Source organism: Meleagris gallopavo, chromosome 1 (genome assembly GCF_000146605.3).
Source record: "Meleagris gallopavo isolate NT-WF06-2002-E0010 breed Aviagen turkey brand Nicholas breeding stock chromosome 1, Turkey_5.1, whole genome shotgun sequence".
Lineage (NCBI taxonomy): Eukaryota > Metazoa > Chordata > Aves > Galliformes > Phasianidae > Meleagris > Meleagris gallopavo.
The window spans coordinates 116080798-116098041 of record NC_015011.2 but is presented as its reverse complement, the minus strand read 5'-3'; the positions used below and the strand labels follow the sequence as shown (position 1 = coordinate 116098041).

General features: G+C 38.1%; 1 protein-coding gene across 2 annotated transcripts; it reads right to left on the bottom strand.

Moving 5' to 3' along the window:
* LOC104915025 (MAP7 domain-containing protein 2-like) lies at window positions 1–17029 on the bottom strand. Of its 2 annotated transcripts, XM_031557268.1 has the most exons (6): window positions 16846–17029; window positions 13680–13843; window positions 6351–6465; window positions 5353–5451; window positions 3341–3451; window positions 1–2113 (listed from the first exon to the last, which is right to left on the bottom strand). In XM_031557268.1, exons 1-6 carry the CDS (start codon window positions 17012–17014, stop codon window positions 1965–1967), a joined length of 807 nt encoding a protein of 268 aa, XP_031413128.1. In that variant the 5' UTR covers window positions 17015–17029; the 3' UTR covers window positions 1–1964. The 2 variants fall into 2 exon arrangements, with proteins under 2 accessions (XP_031413128.1, XP_031413133.1); XM_031557273.1 differs by lacking the exon at window positions 5353–5451.
* Between the last annotated feature and the right edge of the window lie 215 nt (window positions 17030–17244).

Genomic DNA, 17244 nt, shown 5'->3' with positions numbered 1-17244 from the left:
TTTAAAGTTGGGGGCAGTGCTGTAAAATCTCTTAAGATTCAATTTTTGCATGCTTTCAAGTTTAACTGGGCCCATGTTTTCCTTTGAAGGACTTTCTTGCAATTTGGCAAGTTTGCTGCATTTGAGAAAAATGTTCGGAAACTTGATTGTTGCTTAAGGTAGCTCTACTTCAACCATAAGAAAACAGTTTTTATTCAACTCTCATAATTCAGGTTTATCTGAATGTCTTGACTTAGAGTTATATTAATAACATATTGCCTTCAGGAGTCATAAAAGCTAGGATCCTCATTTCTAAACCTACAGAATGTGCAGGAATGGAGCAATTTTGGCCCAAACACAATCACAAGAGCACACTACATGACTGTGAAAAGGGAGGACCCTGTTCCATGTTCAGAACACTGCTTCTACTGAAAGAAGTACATACACATCAAGGAAGAAATCCTCCCCCAACCTTTTTGCTGACAACTACTGACAAAACAATCAATCGTCACTCCAATTTCACTTTAGGGAAAAGTCAACCTATAGGCCAAATGGCATTCCTGTTAGACATGCCAGCATGCTACTTTAAAGACTCTGTGATGAAGAGGGAGATAAGGCTGGGAGTTTACAGGCAAGACCAGGGAAGGACAAAGAAAGTCCCTATTGATTTCTTCAACATCAATCAAAGACAACACAGAAAGCAACATCTGTAGGTGGTCCTGGCAATTCACCTCAATGTTTTCAACAAACTATATTGATCTAGATTTGAACTGAGTTTTGTTCAGTTGTAGCAGCAGCTGCTCCCTGAACAATAAGTAACCTGAGAATTTTCTCATAGGCAAAGCATTGTATGGCAACATTTCTGCTTCCTGCACCTACAAGGGAAGTCATTTCAGAGTGGCTCCATAACAATGTCCCTACACACTGCAACAAAGAACACTGCGTAAAGGAAAGCATGCTTACTGCCTAATCCATTTTTAAAAGGCCTTGCAGTGAAAGCACTGATGCAGGACCTGAGCCTACTCCAATAATCATGACACGCAAAAATAGCGATCATCAAGATTTTTGACAGTTTTGTGCTGTCCAACCATTTTTGTCTGGAAAAAAAAGTTCCCTTTTACAAACAGGTGTTTGGGTGTTTGTTGCATTGTTTTTGAATAAAACTGAGAAAGAACTATAACACTTTTGTACCCATTTATGCATACACCATGAGCAGGTATAACCTTTTATCCAGGAACTGCTTAAAGTTAGGTCCTTGCCTAAGTATTAATAGGACTGGAAACATCAGTTTTGTAGCTGTTAATAAAACCCTCATTTTGCAAGACTGCCATTTACTGATAGGATCAGCAATTATCATCTCTAATTTTTAGCTTCTTAAAGAAGAATAGCTTCTGAAACTGTTATCTTCCAAATCATGTGTCTGCTATTTTCCTTTAAGTAATTATCATTTTGTATGTACTTTATACGTGTAGATACACATACAAAAATACACATACACAAAAACAGTTAAAAGACAAAAAATGATTTAACAGTAAAGAACTGTAACCCCAGTAAGAATAGTTAAGGCTCAAATGGTACACTGGGAATTTCGTTCTACATTCTACTTGAGCATAAAAGGAGATGACATTAATGTCTGTCAGTGAAATCCTTGTGTTTTGCTCTGAAAAGTGCCACATGCTACTCTAAAAAACTGTTTCAAAATGAATATATTCAGTTTTCAGCATATCACTGAAACTGAAACCAGTGGGATTTATTAAATCATTTCTTTTTTTATTATTATTTTATATTTGAATAACCCACAATGTTTCTATGTTTCCCTTATTAGGAAACATTCAGAACAAGAAAGACAAGATGATGTGATTTTTCAATACACTGTTATCAAAAACAGTCTATTTTGTGCTACCATACCAATTGACATTTGATTCACAGTACTCCATTTCTTTAAGTAGCTACTCAAATGCAATCAAAAACATACCTTACTGGTTTCAAAGTGAGTAATTCACATTTTTACCTGGATTATTGTACTGCTCAGAAAGCATTAAGGTACTTCTGCTTCTGGCTAATGATGACTGTGTGGGAGTCAGCAGTCGAGAAACAATAAAGTTTTCCATTGGACTAAGATGCATGCGGTGAGCTGAAGGATGGGAGCAAATAAAAATAAAATTTAAAATGCAACATAACAAAACTTCATGTTAAAATAACAGAAACAAAACAATGGAATGATTAAATGAAATGAAAGAGTCTTGAAGTGTTTAAGATTTTAAGTATTCTCAGATAATCACCATTCCCTTTGAAAAATGGTTTCTGGTTCCTTCATCACTTTAAATTAGTTTTCTACCTGTACCATAAATACAGTAAGGTTAAGCCTACGCTGCATTTTGTTTTTAAAAATAGAATATACCATTCTGCAAAATGGTGGCTTTCATGACTCAGCATGAGAAATGTTTGATTTTTTACCTTGACAGAAAAAGGTGAAACATTTGGTCTAACAGCACAGCTACTCACCAGCGTGCAAACCATGCTGGAATACATTTAAAATGTGCAGTCTCACTGCATTATATAAATCTTACACAATATGCCTGCATTCCTTTCTACTCCACAAAAGGAAAAAAAAAGCATCAATTATATAAGAAAGATATCTATAAATGTTCTTACTGCATGTGAATAAAGCCACCAATTGCAATAATCTCAAAGTTATCGATGAGTTTTCAGTAAGTAGCTCAGAAAGGAAATCAATTTTACTTTCTCAGTTTAGAAATAAGCCTTTACCATCATTTCCTTCAATCAGTATTCTTTTCTCAGTTAAGAAGGTGGTGGAAAAAAATACAAATAAAACAAATCAGAAAGTTTACAGTGGGATAAATTCCCCAGCTCTCTCAATAGTGTTCAGTAACCACTAATCCTGCAAGACAATCATCTTTCGTTGAGCCTCTCATGCATCAGGGTTTCAAATCAAATTAAAGGGCTCTGGTCACCAGATCGAGGTCTCCCAAGAGGCTCACGGATGTACTGCTGCCAATGGTGCAGCCCATACCTACTGTCCAGCCATGTCTGCATTGCTAGGAAGATCACAAACTGTACTATTATGGGAAATGCTGCAGTTACAGCAAGCACAACCCTGTTTGCTAGAGTAAAAAACCCCACAGTGTTGACCTAGGCTCTCCAGTGAAGCAGCACAGCCCTGGGACAGACTACTCAACGATTTGATTGTATTTCAGATTAATAATTCAACATACAACCCCTAAATGTTTGATGTCTTTTGAATAATAGACATAAGAGAGTTGCACAGATAGTTGCAGAGAAGAATTGCTTTAAGCAGAAGGAGAGTTTATGCTGGCAGGAGACCAGCACGTTCACTTGCCTCTGTCGGGGGAATGTGTTATTGCCGCTGTGGAGGAGGAGAGGCGCTTACTGATTGGCGATTCCATTTGCTTTGGCAGGTTCATTGTAGAAGCTGAAAGTTTGTCACATGCTGCAGAGAGACGCATTGAAGATATTTGTATTCGGATCACAGCGTTGATAATCAACTCCCAAAAATTAACCTTGCATTTGTACTCGCGGCCTTGCTGCTGATCACAGCGCTGAATGAGCAAGGCCTGACGTACACGTGTTCCGACTGCCAAAGGACCATTTGGGACGGACTTTGGAATGTGACTTTTCTGCTTGCGGATTTTACATTGCAGTTATACAACTGCCTGTGTTTTACAGTGCCACAGGCAAACAACTGCATATCATGTCTGCTGAATGAAGCCGTTTCAACAGAATATAATAATAGCACAAGCAGAAAGTTACCGATAATCCCAAACTGCATACGTGGGGGCTCTGATCCTCACTTTCCTTCCTCCACCCACTGCCTACTTTCAATCTGGAATAGCTGGGGTAGACTTCAGGTATTACTCTACTGCAGAAATGAAATAATCAACATTGGTGCATTCACACAAGAGAACTCTCTCACTCTTTTGGTGACTCGTTAGGCTTTTGCACTTGGGGAGAAGAAAAAAAAAGCCAGCTCTTTGGTGCCACCCCAATTGCCTTTTTTTTTTCCCTGCTGTTATTTAATCTAAAATACTGTTTGGCAGCCTGTTTGAGCACAATATCCATTTCCTACCTTGCCATTTACTCAACAGAATGACAGAAAAATATTATTCAACTATTACTACAGTGCACTGCTCTATGATGAGCACTGCATGATGCTCAGAAGCACAGAAAAGAGGCGGCTTTGCCCTCTGAATTTGAATTCTGTTTCTTTCAGACACAAAAATGCATTCAGCTAAAGGCATATACGTGGCTCCTGACCTGCAGCCCCTAAGCCACTTCATTCACTATACCCACAAAAACCTCACCTCAGTGAAGTATGCAGGATTTGCCTCCACCTACTACAGTAAACAATACAGTTCTCTACATTCCCTTTTTTAAAGTACGGGTACAACGCCACTATGTTTGCATCAGCTGCAAACCCAAATCTCTTTGAAATGTCTGTACTAATTGTTGCTTGTGAACAATCTGTTTGTACAGGAAGAGTAATTCTCCAAGAGCATGGGCCCAAAAACCAATAGGGCGCATTCTGCAGGAGGAATATCCAAGCCCAGCTTCTCCTCCTGGGAGAGGAGAATCCTACTTCTTAAAGCACAGGCTGCATTACGTTTTTAAAATGCCAAGTACATTTGATATCAAAGCTAGAAATCCTACATGCAATTCATTCTTAACCCTGTAATACTCATCTACTTCACAGTCCTTTTAGAAGAATAAAAAATAATTAAATAATGACGAAACAAAAAATACAAAACAGAACATGATTGCCTATACACAAAGTCAACTATTTGAGTTGGTTACTAATCCTAGCTTGGCCAAAATCCACTGCAAAAGGCTGAAAACACAGCACAGCTGCTTATACTAAGCTTGCTCATTTTCAAAATATTGCAGACAAAGGCCCTTGATATGAAAAAAGGGGCTGTTCTGATCAAATACCATCTCCTTAACATATTTTCCTCACAGTGATTTTTTTTAAGCAGTGCCTGCAGATGTACATTTCAACAGTAATATACTTATACACACACGCAAACACACAAACAAACACAGAGTGCCTACTGATCTAACAAAAATGAGAATCCGTGTTGTAGAAGTCTACAGTTAGTGGGAAAATCATGCGATGCCTCTACTGTGGAATGTGAGGCATGCACTGCTCCACCATGGCAAAATTAAAAGCAAATTAAAAAGACACTTGGTCCACATCACTAAGGGTAATGCTGCAGAGCATCAGACTGAAAATAATAAGAAAACAGTGGTTAGGAAGGACAAAATCAGTGATGATGAACTACAGTGATCAGAACAGTTATAAACGAGACATGATGGTACTGTGATTCTCTGAAATACCATTGAAGGAATCAGCAGGAGCAGTAGAGGTCACAGGGTCTGGAGGAAGGGTGTTGGCAGCTAAACCTAGAACAGGGGGTGGGGTATTTTCTGATTCACCTACACAGCAGAGAGATCAGAGCAAAAAGAGGTGAAAGAATTACTGGATAAGTTGGGGGAGGTGGAATCAAGCACAAACTGCATCACAAAGACAATCTGGTTTCTTTCTCAATGCATGAAAGACTCCTTTCTTTTTAATCATATATATTTGATTTCCTGTGAAACAGTTTGTCATTTTAGAGTTAAATATATTTACATACTGTTTAAAAAAGAGTAAACTATCATAGTTTGTTACCACCCAACCACGGATATATTTTCCTATGACTACAGTTTTTTCAAACCTGACCAATTTAAGTAAATTCCATGATTTAAAACAGAAAACATGCATACTTTTGAAATATAAAAGCAGTACATGACTGATTATGAAATAAAAATTATCTGTACTGAAGCCAAATCAAAAAGCACAACAGCAAAAAATACGTGGGAGGAAAAAAAACCTCAAAACTATTTTAAACTGCAGATGCTGCATAGCCATGTAGAAATTCCCATCAGGTTTTCAGAAGTACCAAACAATAACAGATCATCTTTTCAAGGTTTGGCCAGCACTTAGCCCTTTGGTGAGTATTAAATTTGCCAACCATGTGCGTGGGAAGACAATGCGGGGGAAGAAAGTAAGGGAGAAAGAGCACAAATTTTGATTTTAGCATCTGTCATCCTCAAAGCAGAATCTGATTAAAACGATCTGCATTCCTGAAGTTAGGAGTGACCTTTCTTCCCAGAAAGTGTTAGAGAGAGGAAGCCTGGCAAGCAATTACAAAGCATTTCGCATCTCTTCACGCCCCAAGGCAGCAGCCCCTGCAGTACCACACTAACTACAAAACGCATCATCCTCACTATCTCCATAACCTCACGCATTCTGCACTTCAGGATCTGCAATGCAGGCAGCCTCTTTCACTCACCATCTCTCCCTCCTGAGCCTGCAGCCAGTGCTCCTCCCCACGACCATCGCTTCTGCTTCTGTTCCAGCTGCTGGCTGCGTTCAAGGGACCGACGCATCATGGCTTCTAAACGTTCCTGGTTATAATAGTACAAAAACAGAGAAACCAAACTGAATCAGTTCTTTCAGGGCTTTTAAATATTTTTTTATTATTATTTTTTTTTACCTTCTTAAACAATGCTAAAAAGAAGCCGTTCCCCTGTTGCTCCACTTAAAATGTTTACAGGAGCTGGTTTCCAATAGAATAAAAAAAGACTAAATAAAGAACGTATCAATATGTTACCTACCTCCAGATCTGTGTATCCTTTGTCTGCAAGCCACTGAGGTCACTACAGAGGCCTAAGTAAATAACACAGGTTGCATCACTGCCTAGCATCTGCTCCTGCTGGTGAGGCTGCTGCTGCGCTCTGGACTTAATTTGTATAAGAATAATGCTCGACAAGCATTAACTCCTTCTTGTCTATGCAGACTTCAGGATTTCTTCCATCCCTTTCCGAGTACAGCTAAATTGCTGCAATGCCAGTGGCTCCTCCTAGCCACGCAGATAAAGGATCACTTCAAACCCAAAGTAGGTTACTTCGCAGGATGGCTTAGTTAATTATTTATTTTTGGGGAAACTCCCTCCTTTCTTACACTGCGTTCTTCATAGCCTAAGCATCTAAAAGCTTTTCTTTTTTTTTTTTTTTTCCCCCTTCTCCTCCTCTTGTGCATTTTTCTTAGTACATGCTGAGATCACCCTGTTCAGAGCTATATTTTTTCTTCCATCCTCATGCTCCTCTCCAGGTCATGATGAGTTAGAATTTTCTGATGAGGAAGAACAAAAAGAAGATTCTCTCTCTTGCCAAATACTACCCTACCTTTAACTCACAGATAGGTCTTCTGGTTTCATTTCCATCACCTCCTAACTCTCATAGATCTCCGCTTGGTTTTCTTCCCATCTCCTCCCTCTACCAGTTTATCTGTGGTTTACTGTTGTAGCAAGGATCCCTGCATGCTTCCTCTGTACCCTTCAAGCAGACAAAACCTGGTTCTTCCCCATCCACCCATTCCAGCACCTGCCACCTTCCTTCTTTTTTTTTACATCTGGCAACCTCTCCATCCCCACAGTTCAGCAATCAAATCTCTACCGTAAGAGATGAGCCCACTCCTGCTGTCTCCAACCACTGCCCCAATGGGTTTTTTTTTACCTTTTTGATGCCCTTAGTATTCTCAGACCTATTACTTACTACTTTTGCTACGTCCTTCCAATTTAGCACAAAATTCCCAGCCTGATCACTTACTACTTTAGCTCATGTAGGCTTCTCACTCCAGAAACACTGTTTCTGTGATTATATCAGATCCTCTTCCACTGCTACCAATCCCTTGCACCATCTCCAAGATCTTTTGACAACTCAGCTCAACTACATTGAAAACCTTTCTGCATCTCCAGTCCTGATTATTATTCCTTCTCATTGATTCTGGACTTTGGTCTAGTTCTCCCATCCCCCTTCCCTGACAAATTTTAATCCCCTAAAATATCAGTCTTTGTTCAAGCATGTCTCCAACAGTCTCTGCACTGATGGTGAGCCTGCAGTCTCTAGTTTTGCTTCTTCAGAAGATCAGACGCAAGCACCAGGCAAGTAACCAAGTAACTACCATGTTGGGAACCGTTATGCAAGTATCTACAAAATTTGTGTTACCTTCCTGCAATTGTCTACAGCCACTGGCTTTCATTAACAGCACTCACCCAGAAGCTGATGAGAGTGTATCTACAACATCTTTTCTCTCTTACACATCTTGGAAGAATCTCTTCCACCACCATGAATGACTTCCAGCAATTTATTGCCAACCAAGCTTCCCACCTCATCCAACCTTGCTAGCATCTACCAAGCTGTATTTAAGCTCTCTTAATTTTCTTACATGCCACTTATATCATAAACTACACTATGCTCTGTACAAATATGAAAAAAGGCACTCAGTTCTTCAGCCTATGTTACCTTTCAGCCAATTGACTTGCTGCTACAATTACAGCTGTCATCTCCAGGAAGACAACCTTTTAGTACCATGTTCCGTGCTCACTTTATTTTTGTCTCCCTTCTCTATCTTTAGCTCACAGGTACATTGGGCAAAGACTGTTGAAATCATGCAGCTGCTTTTCCCTCCCCCATTTCTTTTGTCCCTTCTGTGCCATCCTTGTCCAGGCAGGCATGCCATGTGAACGTGCTATCTACCTTTCCTTCCCCTTTTTTTCCCCTGTTTAAGTGCATGTGCATGAAGCATCACAAAGCTCAAGCACAGACTTTTCTGTAATAGCACAGGAAAAAATGTCACATTTTGAATATCCCACTGCTTCTTGCCCATACTTCGGACACAAAAAGGTAATACTGCAAGTAATCTCCCAGCCTTTAGATTCCCTGTAGTTTGCTCCAATCTTTCATTTTTACTATTTGGTGATTAAATTTTCACGTTGAAAATCTGTGTGTGATGACTCGGGATTTCAAGTTCACATATTCTAGTTTTACCTTCACACTTTCCAACATTAATTTCATTCTATTTCAGACCCTTTTCTGTACTGCTGCTTTCCAAGCTTGTTATTTCAGCACCAGCTCTCTGCAGTTAGCTCCTTTTCTTTACTTTTATCTACTGTACTTTTTACTCCAATTTATGTTTCTACCCACACTCAAAGTAAAATGACCCTCCCAATTCTTTTCCATTAAAACACATAATCCTACAGAATCATTTTTCCTTCTGTAACCTAATTAACATTCTTACACATTAATAAAAAAATACAGTATGACAGCAGACAAGTTTCATCTGAGTGATTAATAGTTTTCTTTAATCCTGCTCAGAGCAAGTATCAACAATATTCTCTAGTTCACAAACCACAGAATACACTCACGCCACGTACATTGTTCTAAAAATAAAATGGAATACATGATTAAATAGTTTAAAGAGAAACAATTTTTCATACATATATGAAAGCTCACACCACTCACATTCTGAGGTCAAAATCTTCAATTAGACAATGTAGAGAGGATCATTTGTTATCATTTGCAAAGAGCCTTTCACTACAGCACTATAGAACATAATGATTAAGCTTAATGAAACTCTGCAGATATAGGGTTAGATAAAGAACAATATGAAAACCCTTTGCACAAAGGGTTATTAAAAAGCTGTTTAAAAAGAATTTTAAATGAGCACAAAACTGAATTTTAGAACTGGAAAGCCAAAGAAAATAACAGGGATGCATAGAAGCACAGCATAAACAATGCACATGCCAGTAATTTTCAATTATGACAAAAACCAAACAGCAAGACAAAGCTTTTCTTCATTAGCAAACACTGCGCAGAAACCCTCCTATGTTATAGCACACTACCTCGTTAAAGGCATATCCAAACTATCTGACCCCCTTTAGGAACTCAAACTGCCATAGACAGAAAAATCTCTGCACTGGTAGACGCAATTAACTTTCTTAAAAAAAAAGTACTGGACAAGCTTTGCATGTAGGTTAAATTAAGAATGAGTAACACATAAAAAGAGAGCCATCTACTGCTAGTGTCTGAAGTAAACATTACTTTCCAAATTCTGTAGCAATTTATGCACATTTTCCTCAAACTAAACAACAGAGCAAACATTTGGACTGCCTGAGTTTTAAAAGTAAAAGCAAAAATTAACTGTGAGCATACAAATAATTTGACTGAAGTACTTCCCTTTTGTCTATATAAGATATGACACAGGTGTGAAAACAAAAAAAATATTTTACAAATACTGAGTCAAAATAATTTTTGCAAACAATTCTAAAACAATATCCCTTATACTTAGAACACGAACACCTAACAGAGCCACGTGTAAGATCAGAGAGGAAAAACTCTTCCTCTTTGCTTTATGTATTCATCAGCACCGTATGTAAGTAGCTGTTTCCTGACATTATCAGCTGGCCTCACTTTATTAGAGTGCCTCTTCCACCTAACAACAGAAGAACTCTGTTATTTTCTATTTAAAGAATGGCTTTCAAAATTTGTAAAGCGTTTTTAACTACCTCTTCTGAATATAATTTATTTCTACTCCCAGCAATTTAAGATTATGGTTGTATATAAAATTCATATGGAAAAAGAGTGGGTGCATCAAAGGAAAACAAATAAGACAAATGAGGGCTCTGTTACTGCACATAGGGAGCTGGGGCAGCAGTAATGGCAGAAGAGGAGCAGAGAGCAGAAGAGAGAATGCTCATTATTAGGAAGAGGACTTTATTTTTCTCCTTGTATCCATTGCATAGCAATCAATAGATTGCTTTTGCATAGCAGTCCCAACCAGTTTGCACAGCAGTCCCAACATTTCTCTATTACTTGCATAACTGAACATCATTCATTACATAAATGACTACAAAACATTTGGAAGACATTTATTAATTCCATACATTATAATTTGATAAGTAAATAACTGACACTACACCATTCTAAGGTTTTTGTATCTTGTGTTTAAGTGCATTTTTTTTTTCCCAAACATAACAAATAAACTATGTACACCAAAACAAAAATCTAACTACAGAGTCTTCCCAGCACTGTGAGATGTCCTTTTCCATTTATCACTGAGTTTGCATGCTGGAACAGATTGGATTTGTCTACCTTTCTACTAGTAGCTGTTCAAATAAACATTAGTATATTGGTAGCATGAGTACTAATTTTACCAACTCCCTTTTAATAAAACCAGCAGATTTTGTTAAAAAACAAATCATTGAATAGATGGATGCCATCACTCTCATCTGTGCTACTACCCTCGACATGGCCCTTACAAATGATGCCCAAATTGTGTTACGGAAAATGCAAGAAAGAGAAGAACACTGCTACTAAAGAGACTTCCCAGTACAGAGTTCATAGTAACATGTTTATCTACAATGCATATGGGAGCTTCAAGAAGAAAAAAAGAGAAAAAATAATAATAATTTAAGCAAACAAGGAGCAGCTTTTCCTTTATCTAGTTGCAACTCAACTAGCTGCTTGCTGATAAAAGGAACTCATTAGTACTTTCTGCTGCCAAACACCACATCTCCTTCCTCAAGGCTCATGAACTCATAAACCTAAAAGAGGGGGAAGCTTTAAAAGGAACATGGAAGGAAGGGTGCTGTTACTGAAGACTTCCCATGATATGAAAGGTGCAGTCAATGTAGACAGTGTAAGGATGATTTTCCGATATATCTGTTCAGTTTCTGCCCAAAGAGGGGCAAACACTTCCATCATACTCCACTAGAAGCTCCAGCTGCCCTGGAGAACAACTCAGACAGAATATCTCCATTCCCATTAATACAGACTTTAAAATAACCACTTTTTCCCTGGCAGGGGAGCAGAAAAAGCAGGCAAAATAAATTTTGGTCGCTTCGTCTTTGAGACATCCTTAGTATGCAAAATACCCAAACAGAGAAGGCAGCAACATAGGAATCAAACAATTCCCTATGGTTTAATAGCCATTTACCTCCCAAATTCCAACAGACACAACAATATTTTTTAAAGTGAGATTTATGCAAACTGTGCCTGTCAAAATTATGCACTGCCATCTGTTGTGTTAAAAAGCAAGATAAAAAGAAAACGACCTAAGGAAGACCTAAAGGCCAACCAATAAGGCAGATTTGCAGCAAGGAAGAAAAACTATGTGGCACTTCAGATACTTTATACACAGGTAAAAACCAGTGCTTCAGTCCCCACCCAGTGTATACCAGTCTTAAAGGGAGAAACACTGAGCACACATTGTAGTTTATCAACTCACTGGCCAGGGTGCACCCCCCACAAGGGTGGGAAATATGAGCTCAAGACTCTTCCAGTAAAGACAACCTCAAATGTCCAAAATGACTCATGAGCAGTGAGTAACTTGAAATGTCTCTAGGGCTGTAAATTCGTCACCATCCTTACTCTTCCTTCCTACATTCATCTCTGGGCAAATGCAGGAAAGTCTATTACAGGAGATAGGGTACCTCATGAAGAGATCCTTGGTCTGACCTGGAACAGCCTCACTTCAGTTTGACAACTCCCACCCTGATTGCTCCAGTAAAAATCATGCAGACAGGCAAAGCAGGTAAGTGGCTCACTTTGCCTACAGCTTTCTCCTACCCTGTCTGCCTCCAGTGCAACTTCTGAGGACCTGGATTTTGAAGTGTTTGCATTAGCCACTACCCCCTGCATCTTCCATAAAGAAGATCAATTTTGCTTAGCTGCAAAAGGTTATCACAGCTGGAAGTATTGGGGAAGGAGAACACTCGGTCAATTATGTTACCACAGAAGGAGATAGGTCTCCTAAGCCTTTGTTCCTCTTTTTGTCATTCTTCTTAAAATTTGCAGTGATCCACATGACAAAACATTTAAAAATGAATTCTCAGCAATTATGCAGAAGCCACAAGCACTATGTTACAGCTGAAAGAAGAATGGCAGGATACAATTTTCTTTTCAGGTTTCGTAAAGCGGTGAGAAAAATCAAACATAAAGAAAAAAGCAGACAAGTATGCTATTCTGATCCCATATGGAAATGTTTCATCTCTTCTGTAAAGATATTTTGATAAACTTGGGAGAAGGAAGGAATTAATAACTGCAGATTTCTATAACCTTTTCATATAGAAAATGAAGAAATATCTTCTCTTGATTGTTTTTTTTTTCCTCTCTAAACCACTGTCCCCTTTCTCAAAAATCATTAATTCTTAATTAGTTGCAGTAGCAGTGCTGCATGTCATGCCAGGAGAAACACACACGTACTGGGTTCAGAAATCTGCATCAGAAATTGGACTCATTAGAGAAAAAAAGAACCTTATATCTCAGTAAAGAGAGTAGAAAAAAGGTGTAATTCTGTATAAATTCTGTTCTGCGTTACAAGTTTAAATCAAGACTAGGTTCCTCACTGCTTTATGAAAGAATTTCTGATTTTGTGTTACCAAGGAAGAAATGCAATTTCCTAAATATCACTTCAAGTTCATAGACAGTGTAAACAAATCAGCAAGAAAAATCTTGCCAGTTTATGAAAACGCTGAGCTGTGAGAGCTATCTTTTGCTTTTTCATGTGATAGTTGCAGTCTATGTTATGCAGATATATAAGTAGATGATTGTTTTGTGAGATCAGGTAAAAAACAGGAGACAAAAAAAGCTTTGGAAAATGTTTTTGAGGTACAAGCAGTCATGGAGTATTTGTAGTTGTGATGTGGATGCAGCTCCCAAAGTAATGCCCATATGTCCCTAGGTCAAAGAAAGAAACACCTGCAGCACACATTGATATTCAGCTATGTTAATGCTAACAGACACAGCTGCTCTTCCATATGACTCCCAGTGGACCTTACCTCCTCCTCTTTAAGCTTTTGTCTCCGCTTTTCTTCAACAGCTGCTCTCTTCTGCTCCTCTCTCTGTCTCTGTTCCTCCAGTCTTCTCCATCGTTCTTCCACTTGCTTTTCATATTGAAGCTTCGCTCTTCTCTCCTTCTCTAGTATCTGCTGTTCCCTAGCAGCTTAGGCAGAGAAAAAGGTGTGTTTCACACACAGGCAGGCAATATATATATATTATATATATATATATATATCTTTACACATATATACACGTTATATATATTATATATAATCCCTCTGTAGCTTTAAAGGCAAATTCTTTTTTCAGACCTAACAAACGTACTCATTAGTTTTTAAAGTTAATTATCTACATATGCTGATTCACAAAAGCCTTTGGAATTTCTTTAAAAGCAAAAGCCGTTGGAATTTCTTTAAAACTATGATTCTCTTCACAAGGCTGCTTTCAAATAAATACAAAAAATATGTATCAGCTATACTCCCCACGAAGCTTTGGAAATATATAATCCTGTAATTTGATACTACCTGTTACACCTTCCAGGCATTAAAAAAAAATACTATTATGGAGAGTTTCTCTAGTTGCTTATCCCAAGTGGAGTCATAATTTTTATCGAGTCATTACCTTGTTGTTACAGAAATTCAGACTGCAGCATTACATGCAAGACTGTTGCTTCCGGTTTACACCAGGAAAATAAGTAGCAGAAGTTAATTTGACAAATAATGAAAAAAAAATCTATTTCTCATTCAAGTGCATTCCATAAAAAAGCTCAAAATAGGTCAGTAAGCATACTTACATACACACAAGCCTGTAACAACATACATATAGCTAATATGAAACAAAGAATATTAACACAGCTGATGAGCTAAAAACTTAAAAGTTAGGGAAAGTCAGAATTAGCATGGGTTATACAAGAGCAGATCTTTCATTCTGCTCACCTGTTACGCCCCAGTTTACTCTTTCAGTTGCTGTTTCTCTTGTTCAGCAAATTACTGCCCTGCGAGTGTTCTTTCAATTTTTTTCCCATCAATCCTAAGCTCTTGCCCAGCTATCTCAATTTCTCTTCACAGATCAGCTTTCTTCCCCCAGCTCCTTGCCCTTTGGTTCTTTATCTACAGCTGCAGCATTCAGTCCCTTCCAGCCTCCTTTTGTCCCTAAGCCAGAGACCTCCTAGGAGACACAGTCCTTTCCCAGTAGCCACATTTCTTCCCCTTTGATTACCAGATCCTTTTAAGATGCTTTCTCATGTCCAACCTGCTTTCCAGAATACCACCTGGCTTACTCTTGCCAGTAGCATGGTTGATTGTGTCTTCCCCTTTTGCCTATTTCATGTCTACCTCAGGAAAGGGCGATATGAAAGGCATGTTGGTGCTGTAGGCAAGTCTGGACTTCTCAGAATAAATTGGACCTGCCAATACATAGTTACCTCAGTGGAAGAGGAGAGACCAAGTCCCTAATTTTTGATGACTACTAGCCATGTCAGGTAGAACAGGTGAAAACTGCATGAGGGAGTTGATAAAAGACAAAAAATAGAGTGAGCTGTCCAGAGATTATACTAGTTACCTTTTGAACAAGTAGGTGAAACCCAGGGCTGATTCTGGACAGAGAAGCAAACCGTCCTGACATCAAGACATAAACACAATTCTTGTTTCTTGATTTAGGGATACTAAACCATTGGTTAATGAATTTAGCTTTGACGAAGAGATGATTCTATATTGTTGCAAAAATACCTGCTGGGTGCGTAAATATTTGTCCTTCTGGAGAACTCACTGCTTTTTTTTCTGAACTTCTGAAATGAATCTGACATAGACAAACAGCTACTAAGGCCAAAATCCAAACGTCTTGACTCTTGAAGGGGTTTTAATTCTAACAAAGCATGTTCTCAGAAGGCACATACAGTGTCTGGAGACATGAACTGCAACCACCTGGGTTAGCCACTCCCCAGATTGTCTAGCTTTCAGTTTTCCTCTCACCTCCTCTTTTCCTCTTTAATCCAAATCCTTCCCACTCACCATGTCACTTTCTCAGGAGCCAGCAAAGAAGGGATAATGCAAATAACAGGAAAGGTAGTCGAGACTGAATATAGCTATAAGAGATAAAACTAAGGCTGGTGCATGTCCCATACAGACAGAATTTCTGGGGAGATTAACTACTAAAAATTTTAATCCCCACTAAGCAGATTTCCACATGAACTACAGAAAGAAATCCTGCTCACCAAGCTCACTGCACTAAAAAACATCACATTTCAGGCTGCAGGTTTCGTCAAGATATGGTCAACAGTTTATTTATTGCAAGGAAAACAGTATTTTCTCATGATTCTTTCCACATGTGTCCACACTGTTTCAGTTAACATTGTCTCGAAATAAATGGCAATTTATTATTTTTATAGCAATTTTATAATTTTACAAAATCCTAAAATAATGACAAACCCTTTTAATAGGTATTGTCAGGTAACCATAAGGAACAGAGCTACTGGCCTGTCTGCATACTGCAATGAAAAAAATAAGCTTACCTGTTTAAACATATTCTTTTAACTTTATAGATACACACATTTAAGGGGAAAAAAAAAAAAAAGTTGAACAGTTCATTTCTCTCTGTCTTGCAAAATTTCCCCAGCATTTCCTTGGAGACGTTAGAGACTAAAAACAACTGATCATTATAAAAAACTTTGAAATCAATGCTTTGGAATTTGATGAATTGATTTTTTTTTTTAATTCCCTTGAACAAAGATTGTTATAAAACTTTAAAAAATAATCCACTTTATGCAGGTCTTAACAGCTCTGTGGTATACTTTCATAAGACTATATCTTAACATGCTAAAATTAAGGCTGTTTTACCAAATAATCCTACATATTAATATAAATGTTATTCAAGGCTTATTTCAGGTTTTTTGTTTGTTTGTTTTACAAATACAAATCCTAACAGTCAGCACATTAACCTACATTCAAAAGTACATGTATCACAGAAGAAAGTCAATTAATCACTACAAAATATGAAATACTTGAATGGAAATTAAAGAAGGTATCCCATTATTTTTAAGAAGTAGTATAAGTCTTAAAGACTAGTAATAGACTAAACAACAGTGTTTAAAACTCAGAAGAAATGTCACATAACTTAAGTCTATTAGCATATATACATAAATAATACAGACGCTTCCCGCCATCTTACCAAGATATTTCTCTCTTTCTTCTCTTCGTTCCTTTGCTAATCTCTGTCTTTCATCAGTTTTTAGAAATCCATCAATGGCTGAAGTGAGAAAGAGAAGAAAAACAAGTATAAGTAAAACCAAAGAAGCATCCCAAAGAACTCTCTGCTTCCTGCAAATTGAATCTAGCATGTAACAGCTCGGACAACAGAAATGACTTTGCACTTGGTGGAGGCAGATTGGTTAACAATCTCTTACCTACTGCTGAAGTCGAAGCACAGCTCATCGGCCTAAGTACCCGACTCTTCTCAGTGTGAACAAGCAAGCTGTTAGTACTCATTTTAAAGTTTGTATGTTTCTTGGGAAACATCATAAAGATGCAATCAGTGTCCCTTCCACTTCGGTAGTAACCTCAAAAGTGA